The sequence below is a fragment of the Phasianus colchicus genome, chromosome 4 (assembly GCF_987193195.1).
Source record: "Phasianus colchicus chromosome 4, bPhaCol1.hap1.1, whole genome shotgun sequence".
NCBI lineage: Eukaryota > Metazoa > Chordata > Aves > Galliformes > Phasianidae > Phasianus > Phasianus colchicus.
In genome coordinates, this window is record NC_143439.1 from 41,853,233 (window position 1) to 41,865,709 (window position 12,477).

Below are 12,477 nucleotides of genomic sequence, written 5' to 3' on the forward strand. Positions count from 1 at the left end.
CTATGATATTCCATGTCCTCTTGAAATAGTCGCAGAAGAAAAACATGCTGTATTGTGCCACTTGTATTTATAGGATAAATAAGTATCCCCCTGCCTCTTTCCCACCCCTTCCCCCCCCCCCCCCCAAATCAATACAGTCAGAACAAAGCACTAAAGAGTTAGGTAGTAGCAAATAATTGGTTTTGTATTTTTTACTGATGGTTATTTTGTAACTAATACAACTTCCCTGCTGACTTGAAGCCCAACACAGATTTGATCCTCTATTTCATAGCATCAACTTAAGCTCTTATACCTGAAGGGTATCTATGCCTCTATGATTTCACTCTGAATTATTTGACTGATTTTTGCATCACAGCAAGTTAACTATACATGAATTATTTATAAGAATAAGTGAGGTAGTTGTATCCACTTGGCAATAATGATAGATTTAGGCATCTGCTACTAGAAAACATCAGCTCTGCCAAAATGTCAGATGCTAATAAATGAAGCAGCAAAATTAAGCTACAAGACACAATCACTTTGTTCTACCAAGGATGTAGGCAGGCATATTTCAATCCATATCTGGAACTGACAGACAGACGCATTTCAGTGAAGAAACAGATCAAAAAAATTGCAATACATACAGCCCTACATCTTCACCTAGCTTGAGTCTCAGATTTTTAAGGTGCTAGCCTGACTTATTATGAGTTCTCAATAAAGCATGCAAAATAGCTGAAGCAGTGTCAGTTTTAATCAACAAACCAATTAAAGACTTTAATCAAGTTCACTTTATCTGTTCAACAGTATGTTCATATCAAATTATTTTTAACGGGTGTTAAATATGCAGATTCTTTGCATTTTAATAACACTTTCAACAGTGATATGTAAAAAGAAATGTGCTGTTACAATAGGAAACAGCACTCACATCCATTGAGAAAACCCACTTTAAAAGTGATGGTAAATATGTCACCTTAGAGTCTAATGTGTTGAGTCAAAGAATACAGCTGCCATGTAAAAGCCATGGACTATCACTTGCTTTTAAGAAGGATGCAAGAGTAAACGGTGCTGTTGATTCTTTCCTCTTCCACCTTGTGTGACTAACTGTACTGCTGAAATGCTGTGTTTATGCAGACAAGATCCAGACTTGATGTTTGAGGCAGAAACAAATAAAAGTTTGTTTCAAACAAACATTTACCTCACTGTAGCCAAAGTCAATTTTTTTTTTTTGTGATGAAGGAGAATTAACTGCAGGTGATTCATTCCGGAAGGAAGAATAATTTCCTGCAGTGTACAGGTTCTTGTGTTTTACCGGTCCCCAAACAAAATGCACATGTTTATAACACAGAAACTGCTGCAGTTATACAAGGAACATTTGAAAATCACAGGCATTTTAATGCTAGAATGAACAAAATGTTAGCACGTTTTCAGAATGACTAGCAATATATTTAAAGCAGCTGAAGTGGCTCACAACCAGAAGACAACAATACTTGGCTGAGATACAGAAAAGAGCATCATATGATGCCTTAAGACCCTGTTCTGAGTGTAGATGCCATCACATATTTAGAGAACAACCTTAAAGATATTATTTAAAGACAATTTTAATTAATTTATTATGGGAAAGATTAGAAAATAAGAATTCTTGTGATTGACACTTACCTCAGAAGCAGCAGGCAGCCAGACTTCAGACTAACATCAAAGTACTTAGGCTTGGAGTCTGAAGACACTCAGCTACCTGAGATGCAGTCTTAGTATGTAAATACTTTTTTCAAGACAAGTGAATCTTCTACTTATAATAGTGTCCTGGAAATTGAATAGTTTCCTCAACAGTAATTTTGGTACATTAGGTTTAGAGTATTAATTAAATTACTGAACTGTGAAATAGAGAAGTTTTAACTAGAATTGATTCCACAGAAATGTTGATTTCAGACATACTTTGATGTTGTGTTAATATAGATAGATTTTACATTACTTATAAACCCCTAATAAGCAATCTTGTTTACTTTCCATACTGGAATTCTATCTCAAAGCATTACAAAAGTAAAAATAAAAAAATAATAATAATAAAAAAATTTAGAAAAAAAGAAGTTTTAGTTTTACTCTTCAATTCCATCAAGTCACTTAGATGTGTGCTACAGTTTGATGTAATTTTTAACATTATTACCTTTTTACTATGATGTGGGCATAAAAATACTTTTATTAACTTGCCTTAGCATTGATCACTTTAGATAGAAGCTTTTGATGCTTACAAAGTTCTAATTTGTGCAGAATTTGTACTTGCTGATGTTACTTGATGCTACCAAATGAAAAAATAAAGGCCAAGAACAAATGTACACAGAACATGAGGAAAGGTTCATGCCCAGGAGGCTCCACCATTCCATGGAACAATGTCCCCAGGAAGTATCCAGAAGTTTCAAAGATCTGACAGGCATGTGCTGGCAGGAAAGGACTTTCCCTTTGCACTTTTTATGGACCGACACTGTGCCAAAGGTTTCTGAAGACCACCAGAACTGCTCTGATTGTTCCCACGTGGGCCATTGTCTCAAGATTCCTGTAACCTCCCCTCCCCCACACACATTAACTTAGGGTTCAAATGGAAAAAACTCTGCATCTTCACTACAACACGCTAGGAGCAGCAAAGGAAACAATATGGTCAAAGAACAGAACCTTTGGAGACTAGGAGAATTTTTGTTTCTTTTTTATAAAAAATTATACACTGCAACAATAACCCTTATTCTGTCTTCACATGATGCTCAATTCTCATCACATACCAAGCTGTATGCACCCGTCAATTCAGAAAGCCCTGCACGCAAAATAGCACATCGCAAGGGAATTCTCAACAAAGGACATGAAAGCTTAGAACAAGAGTATATGTTTGTTTTACCTATTTTCCAGGTACTTCTAATTGAAAAAATGACAGATGATATACCGTACCCCATGCCTGCACAGGGCCTGGCTACTTTCACCACATCAGAAACTGCTGTCACTACTACTACTACTACTCCTGGTGATGGCTTCCACAAACAGAACTGAGAATACCTGTACAGGGGCAGTTGCCTGTGTAATGTGCATGTGATACAGGTAAGTACCATATGCAAAAATACACAGGTTTATATAGAAGCACATGACTTAGATTTGCATGTTCTTAGTTCACTACAGGAAACTTTTGTTAGTAACCACGGGCAGACTAACCCGGAGGACTGCACATTAAGTACACAAAATGAGAGATGCCATGTGTTACAGGAAAAAATAGCACATACTCATTACTTTTAAAATAGATAGCAATGGGAAAAATAGACTTACCTTAAAAACCCCAACATGTCTCCCAAGGTTATTCATTTGTGCGATCATATATGCAAGAGATGCATTATATTAATGATATTAGTTTTACAGATACTGAATGAAAGCAATATTCTCAAGAAACATAACCAAAGAGGTAGAAGTAAAGATGCACAGTAATAGAGAAACATATCACTAAGTTCTAGGTCTACTCTCCCAAATGACTTACTCAATTACAAAGTATAAATTCAATTTACAGAAACGTTAAGCTTGGAAGGTCTTCAAGTGCTATACTCAAAACTGGGTCAATTTCAAAATTTGATCCAGCTTCAAAGGTAGGAACTGGCTGTTGTCATCAGTTATTTTTCTGTAGAAATTAAATTCTGCAGTGGGGCCTTCATATTCTATTTTATTTCATTCCCTCCAGATTAATAACACTGTTTAACCTTTTGTAGCTTCAGATTTTTGCAGATGTAGGAAAACAACAACATATTATGTTCCAAAAGTGGGCTGGTTGCTCTGAAAAGGACCTGCGAAGAGGGGCTCATTCAGATCAACAAATCGTACACCTTGTAATTGAAGTGAATAATACACGTTTGCAAAAAAAAAAAAAAGAGCTCCATATTTAGGATGTGACTGAATTAGGGTTTCAAGTGCAGCCTCTCCTGTATACAAATTATGCTACACACTTCTTAATCATATAGCTACTTCCTGTTTTTCCACTCAACAACTTGAACGAACCACAGTCAAGCAGGGAGAAACTTTCAAGTTGTGCCCTCTTAACTTGCACAAAATGTGCTTTAATTACAAAACTTTTATAAATCTTAGTCTGAAAACAGCACGGTCAGCTTGCTCACACTTTTCAACACCACTCAGCATAACAGTATCTCCTCACTTCAAAAGACACGTATGATTTATTGTCTTCACAATGTGCTTAAGTCAAAGCATCAGTTTTACATTCCGGCAGACATGCAAAGCAATAGTCCCATCAAAGGCTTTACCTGCATTTGTTTTTCCTCACTGAACACATTCAAAATCCAAAGAGATTACTGTCTTATAGATAATACACAGAAGTATACTATACATATATACCCATGTACAAAGAATGTTACCTGTGCACCAAACTCAAAGGAACACATGCATGGCATGCAGTTAACAGCATTCAGTAGATTTTGGATCTGCAAATGAGTCTCCATTAAAACAAGCATGTAATTAGTTGTCCTGCAAAGGGTTGGTTAAGTCACTTGCCTAGAGTCCCTCTATATAATAATGAATCAATATAATAAGGCCATATAAAACTAACCAGGCAATCCTAAGTCTGGCATTCCTAGCTGTTCTTTGGAGTGTGAGTTTAGTAAATATTGCCATCAGAGAGGTTCAAAGATGCATTTCCTTAGTCTTTTGAAAAAAAAAAAAAAAAACAACCTATTAAAAATGAGCCAATTTCTCCATGGTATCATTATATCGCTAAGTACACAAAATAGGATTAGAAATTCTAAGGCTGCCATTCAAATATCTTTCATCTGAACACTGAACAGATGTAGTCTAGTGCTAGATCAAGCTCATTAAACCCATGAGCTTAAGATGAAAAACATATGCCTCAAAGAGAACATCAAGTACATGAATTCAGAAACAGCTGAGCCATGGAGGGTGGCAGCATCCTCATCCCTCTGCTCCCTGCTCAGTTTCTTATGGATGAAGGCTGACAGGGCTGTTCTCTCCATTCTTCTCAACTCACATTCGCCAGTCAAGACAAAGTTGCCCAAACACTTCCCAGGTACAAGAGGTCTCTTATAGCATGGACTGTTCATAATTCAGGCTCTGATCAGACTCATACCTAGCAAAGAGCAGCCCTGAGTAACAACAGTAGGACATTTTGCTTTTGTATAAATCAGCACTGTAACCTACATACACAGTTCACACATAGCAAACTAAATGAACTTCAGCTAAGCTTTCCAATGAAATAATCAAAAGCATTTGAAAAGTTATATAGCTTTACCAAATTCAAAATCAAAACTCAAAATGATAATCATATTGGATCTTTCAGCTAACTACAGATCCAGAATAAGTTTTATAAAAATAAAAAGTAATAACTATGAATGCTACATTAAATCTCCTTCCAGAACCAGGTATCTTCTCCCTCAAATCAGAGTTTTCTACGTATCCACTTTATTTCATGTGACTGTTTATAAACAGAATTCTGATATATTTTTTTCCTCTAAAGGTAAATATTTCACTCCTCAAAATAAACAAAAACGAAGTTAAAAAATGAAGGATGCACATGGCTAAAAGAAGTGAAATCTTTTCGTATTTTTTTTTAAACAAATAACTGATTTTACCAATGCACAATTATCATACTTGAACAGTTACTCTATCTTTTTTGATTATCACCATCTCGTTAACCAGCTACAAGGATATGTTTGTAAAAGATGAAAGCAACTCCTCCCCACAGAGGTTCCCATATTAACGATTAATGTCTGCCATTCTTCAACAAATATAACATTTATTTTCTTCTCCACTATTCACTGATTGTGTTTATTTTTCTGCAGTGTTTGAAAAGAGCTGTCCTCCATTCCATAGTTATTTCTGTACTGTCTGTATTCCTTGAAAATGTACCAAATCACTGTTCAACTGATAGTCCCTTTTTCCAGTCACCTGCTGTCATGCTACTCACACAAAACTAATTGTCAGGTCCACAATGAATCTCACAACCTTTTCCAACCACCCTTCACAATTTTGTTTTCTTTTCTTATGATTACCTTCATAAATCCAGCTTTCACGGTAGTTCATACAGAACATCAGCACTTCTCAGCTACTTCACTAAAAAGCGTGAGGAGTCCAATCTTCCTACATTAGTTTAAAAGACAATACCTATCAGCTACCCCAAAGAATATTGCTGTATCACAAGCACTGCAGGAGAATAATTTTAAAAGCAAGAACAAAGCAAGACGTAGGCTCAACTGAAAAAAAAGAATCAAAGACTTAAATTATAGCAGTGATATACAATGGGGTAACCTTCAGGAGATTAATTGCTCAAATAGAACTCCAAACAATTCAGACACCTTCAAAAGCATTTAAGAAATAAAATAAATTCAACAACAGAGAACATTAAATGCAGACTTAGGAAATCAGTCAGGACATGGCAGACAGCTATCCTCATACAGTTTATGCCTTTCAGTAGATTAAAAAGTCCACGGGAAGGAAAAATTTCTCCATGACTGCCACTCAGTTATGCACTGAGAGGTAATAGCTTTACATTGCACCAGAGAAGGTTCAGATTGGATATTAGGAACAATTTATTCTCAGAAGAGCGATGAGGTAATGGAACAAGCTGCCCAGAGAAGTGGTAGAGTCATCATCCCTGGAGGATTTCAAGAAAAGGGTAGATATGTCACTTCGGGACACGGTTTAATGGGCATGGTGGTGATGGGTTGATAGTTGGACTAGATAATCTCAGTGGCCTTTTCCAAATTTAATGATTCCATGATTCTAATGGTATCCCCACAACTTCTTCCATTTATCAAGTTGAACAACCTGTATTATTCCTTCAAAGAAAATGTCTGCAGAACACTATTCTCAGGGAATTCTTTAATTCATTCATCTTGTTTCTTTTATTTTGCCTTGAGGTGCAACATGATTGACATCTTCTCCATCAGGGTAGTAAGGCACCGTGACAAGCTAATTATTACATACGAGATAATACTCGTTACCTCTCCAGGTCACCTTAGAATCCCTTATTTGGATGTCATTTTAAAAGTTATAGGCTTTAACTTGCATACCAGTTTAGCCTACACTTTATGCTCTATCATTTCAGAGCTATCCTAAAAATGAAGGCTTTGCTATTCCGTCACAGTTTATTGTTCACGTTATCAGTGCTGATAACAAAGACTGGTAACTCTTCCAGGTTAGGAAGGATAGAATAAACTATTTCTTTGATGTTTTGTCAGGGCTCCCCTGGGACAAAAGTTACGAGAGGACTTGCCTTCTTAAACCAAGTTTAATGGTTTGGTTTCATAGCTTAAGCTCGCTAGAATTAGGTATCTTTTTCCCCTCAACTAACTGACTTTCTATGCCACAGATCACTTGCCAAAAATGCGTTCATTTCTGATAACAGCAACAAAACAGGGGAGGAGGCGTATTAGAGCAAGAAATGCATTCATAATACAGAAAGTAGTTGAGGCAGGAGACAGAGACGGAAATTCAAAATAGAAGGCATTTCCTGAAGATTAATGAGTGGGTGGTAGTATCTGATAGCCAAGGGCACAATGGGTTCTGCAATCAGCACAACTCTGACTACAGTCCCAGGCAACACAGATGAAGATTGTGCTAATTTTTTTCCCCTTTTTTGCTGTACTCATTTCTCTCAATCTTTAACTGGAATTTCCCTTCACCCTAACACCACTGTTCTTTCAGTCAAACCATGTCTGAATAGTGCTACCAAAGTAAAGGACACATATAAAATGACAGATGTAATTCCTGGTGAAAAAGGCCAGGTGAAAAATATCTTTTTCAAATTCTTCTAATTTTCTCATATAGAGAGAATGAATGAATTTCAAGCTTCCTTAGGAAGCCACGCACACTACATATTACTTAACATGTCCCATACCAACAACCATCACACCTCCACCACTGTAAATCAGTACTAACCTGTGACTGGTGCATCTATGTCCAGCAAATTTTTTTCTTGACGAAGAATTGAAGCTCCCTCTGTTATTATTCTCAATGCCACGCTTTCTTCCAGTCTCCCTTCTTTCATAAGGTGTGCCTTTAAGATATCCACACGTGGCTTGCCATCATTATCAAACACTTCCTTAGCTGTGAGCCGGTGACTTGGAGGAAATGGGACAGCTGTATGGAGAAGAAAAAAATCTGATCAGTTTTTAAAGTAAAGCCTCTATTATAGATCATCACACATTTCAAAGTCATCTCTGCTGCCAAACCGTATTAGCATGAATTTCCTATTGCCTCTTATAACTTGGAGCTTAAATTGTCCTTAAATGAAGACATCACTGAAGCTAAGTTATCCATGCACATAAGAACAGCTATTTCATATTTATTAAAAAATTGACAGGAGGATTTAGGGCAAGTTTACAGGCAGACGTGCGAACAAACCAAAAAACATATCAGAATATCAGGGAAAAAAGGGGGTAGAGCAGGGAATGCTGCAGCAGCACTGCAAAGCATTTATATAAAATACAAAAAGCAGTGCAATATTTAATTTACATGTATGGACATGCATAGATACACTCCAATTAAAATGCTGAACTCCAAGACAGATCTCTCTTATCATTTGGGTGGTGATGGAAGATGTCTTCTTCCTATCATGTTCGATACATTCAACCACCACCAAGGCATTCCTGAGTGTGAATTACAGAATTGCAGAATCACAGAACGGCCCAGGTTGGAAGGGACCTCAAGGATCACGAATCTCCAACCCCCCACCCAGGCAGGGCCACCAACCTCCCCATTTAATACTAGACCAGGCTGCCCAGGGCTCCATCCAGTCTGGCCTTGAAAATCTCCAGGGATGGGGCATTCACAACCTCTCTGGGCAGCCTGTTCCAGCACCTCACCACTCTCTCTGTAAAGAAAGCTTCGTTTAAATACTTAGTAAAACAAAGAGACTAAACCATTTAAACAGATATTGGCATGAAGCCAACTACACTCTAGCAAAGCAGCTTCAGAATGGAGTTTAACACAAATTAATAAACTGGTGATGTGCCATGGACCAGCAACCCATGTCCTGCTCTCACATCAGGCCTCAGGCTTGCAACAACCCTCAGATGCTCAGGCATCCCCTCTCCCAAAGAGGGTCGGAGCGGAGAAGGCTGGAGTTGCTGCTGTCAGCTGCAAGGATGAGGCTAGAACATTATCCCAGCTTAACCTCCTTTCCCTTGCTGTTCCATCAGAGCCACATCAGGCATGGCCTGCCTGGACAGCTGCAGGGTAATTGTACCAAGCCGTGCCCAGCTGCAGGGGCTTATTAGAGGGGAGCCTAGAGCAGGGAGAGGAGACTGCCACATTCTCTGCACAAACCTGCCCCTGGTTCCCCGCTGAGTGCCTCACTGTGAGCTCTGGTACAGTATGAGAAGCAAAACTCAGCACAGCAGATCAATATGCCTGCTGGTTCCAATTTGTTTTACATTTCATGATCTATTCACTTTGGAAGCAGCCCACAAATTGCATATATCTTCAGAAGCTCAATCCAAGAACTCTACCTGCACTACCAGAAGTAACAGAGCAGATAATAAACAATTGCATTTTGTGCAGCTGTTTGACACAGATAATTTAAACATTAACATCTTCAGAAAATGCTCTCGTTTCCTTGATTCAACTTTTTTTTTCTTTTTTTTTTTTTCTTTTTTCCTGTCATAACTCCATCATTACATTCATCAAACACTTTGGTGTGGACTAACGTGTATGTGTCTGTGAATGCACTGAAAATGGAGACTGAGAAGTGGAACAAGATGGGGGAGGAGGTGAAAGTCTGTCAAGTCTCTGACTCCACCTGGATTCTGGGGCACAGAGACAGCTACAGCCACAAGGAAGTTAAAATGCAATGTCTGGGATTCAGAATGTCCTTACACAGATCTGTTACAGTTTTCGCACTCAATCCACAAGAACACCCAAAACACTTTAAATCAGCTTATGCTTTGACCAATACTTCTGTGATAAGTGGTTAATTGGTGATGACCAAAGCCTTGTTTTGCTCTTTGCAGTTGCTGTGGTTAAGCCAAGCCCCTGAGGCTTACAAAAATCAGTGGGTTATATGCTTTGTGGATCTTTCCAGTAGATTGAGCAGGCCTCAATTCCTCAAGAACAAATAACTGCATACATGAGCTATGAACAACTCCTTATACAACACCAGAAAAAAAATAAAACACTGCAAGGAAGAGGAAGGGGTGAGGGAGAGAACTCAGCAGTTCTACATGCCTGTATAAATACATAAAAAGATCCTTCCTCCTCCCTAAGTTTGGAAAGGAGAGGGAAAAGCTGTTACTTATCTCCAGTCCATGTGGCAAGAAGAAATACCAGCATGAGATTGCATAGCTTTGCGATGAAAGCAGCCTCTCTTCTTCCCCTCAAGTACTGCAGTGTGAAAACCTCTGCAGCACAGCGCTTCTTACAGGTAACTGCCATACAGGAACATATGCCAGGAGAAGATTTTTGCATTTATAAAGATGGAGAGCAAAACAAACAGCAAGCAAGCACACAAACAAAAAAAGCGCTAAGATGTTCCTTCTGATTAACAGAAAAATATGGCACATGCTGCAGCACTGGAAGAGCTCTGCAGGCAGATTTCAGAAACATGTACCAGAGGCTAATTAGAGAAAAAAAGATACTGTTCCAATAGCAGATGATTAATGATTAATTAGCACAAACATGAGCAACTGAATAGAGCACAAATTGCATCTTCCATTATGAGAATATTAATTTTGTATATACACATGCAGAGTACTTGCACAGACCAACATAAGAAATGGCCGTGTTCACAGGGAAATTCATCGCTGGAATCGCCAACAAACGCCACAATAAATCAGAAGCCTTTTATAAATATAACAAACATTTAGTTTCCTCTGCTTTAGATAGCAACATTATTCTCCAAATACATGGGTACCTATCCACTTCTCCATACCTGCTTGTTAGTGCATGCAAGACAACTACTTCTTTCCCAGTGTTACTGCTTTTGTCAGAAATAAAACTGAGAGCATAATCAGACAGCAACTGTCCACAGCATGCACAGTGGGGAGGAGCAGAGGAAAAAATAGCAAATAGATAAAAACAGAAAACAGTATTCCAACTTTATTGCCCCCTCCTTTTAAAAATGACCTGCATTTTTAATTTTTGTGAAGCAAAATATTCTGGGGCCTGTATAATTCTCTGCTAAACATTAGGATTCGGTGGAGGCGAGGAACAGCAGTGCTGCAGGCTCTGTGCGAGCAGGAAGGAGGTCTGGAGGCAGAGCCAGAGGGGAGGTAGGAGGGAGGGCTGCAGCACCCAGCCCCTCACCACGCTGCTGCAACCAAGGGTAGGAGTCTGCATTCCCATGGGGGGCAGAACCTTGGACACAGAAAGAGGATGGATTGTAATGTGTGTATGCACACCACGAGCGCGTGTTGAAGAAGTTCAGTGACAAATCCCACTACAAGAACACTACCCAAGGAAGTCATCAGGCTACCCGCAACTCTGTACCATTTACAGCCAGGTCACTACTTCCTTTTGTAGTCGTTTAAGGCCTTTTAAAGGCACACCGTTTATTTCCCCGCTATTGGCATTTAGAAAGAAAAATCTTCATGTAAGATGCTGTCATCAGGGTGCAGTAATAAAACAGGATACAGCAAGAAGCCATGCAACAAAGACTTTTAAGCCTTTATCGCACCCTGCCAATAGCATCTTCCTGAACCTGGAAGTACAAAGAGATAGCATTTAGATTCCTAGTGCTTTTAATTTTTTTTTTTTTTCCCTTGTGCATTCAGGCCTTTTGAGCATGTTCCAGCAAATGGAGAATAAGTGCAACCTGCTATGTTGGTGTTCTTCAGATTCCTGCAGAACCCGCCTCATTGCTAACACAGCCGCCAAAAGGTCAGACCTCGTTACCATCGTGCTCAAATATTAAACAGCCTCTCCAGAAAAAATAAATAAACCATAACAAGCTATGCTTAATTAGTGCTGAACATGTGTGCACACATAAATAAAATACAACCATGTGGCAAAGAAAGCATTATTTTGTTTATATATTATTCATTTACAAACCAAGCTGTACACTGCATTAATACTCTCTGAGGAGGCTGCCCATCCCATCAGTATTCAAGTTCCTTGCATCTCATCTCCCCTCTGCAACACTTGCCTTATAATTTCACATAACTAATGCTGCGTGTCTATACGTAACTATGCCTAGATCATGGCATATTTCTCTAGAGAAAATAAGTCAATGCTTTCCTCTTCATCAGTAAGTGAAACACACCAGTAACTACCATCATCACAACACTACAGAGCATTGCATTTGTCTGATGGCAATTTGCAGTTCTGTAACTCAAGAAACTGTTGGCACTGCAACAGTGGTGAGAGCACAGGTTCTTAAACAAGTCAATAGTTACTCCACACGTAGAAAAAAAGGCAGATCTCTGCAGCTTCCCCCATCTACTTACTCACAGTCTTTGGACTCAGGATACATAACATTTTCCCCTGCCATCTCAGATATCCCAAAATTGCTTTCTCAAA

At 38.7% G+C, this 12,477-nt stretch overlaps 1 protein-coding gene across 5 annotated transcripts in view; it reads right to left on the bottom strand.

Annotated features, from left to right (window-relative positions):
• The window catches only part of PPP3CA (protein phosphatase 3 catalytic subunit alpha), a 190,039-nt gene that overhangs the window by 99,270 nt on the left and 78,292 nt on the right, over positions 1 to 12,477 (bottom strand). For all 5 annotated transcript variants that reach the window (XM_090139323.1, XM_090139322.1, XM_090139321.1 and 2 more), the window contains exon 2: positions 7,903 to 8,103. In XM_090139323.1, coding sequence (XP_089995449.1) covers positions 7,903 to 8,103 — 201 coding nt within the window. The remainder of the gene's footprint in view (positions 1 to 7,902; positions 8,104 to 12,477) is intronic.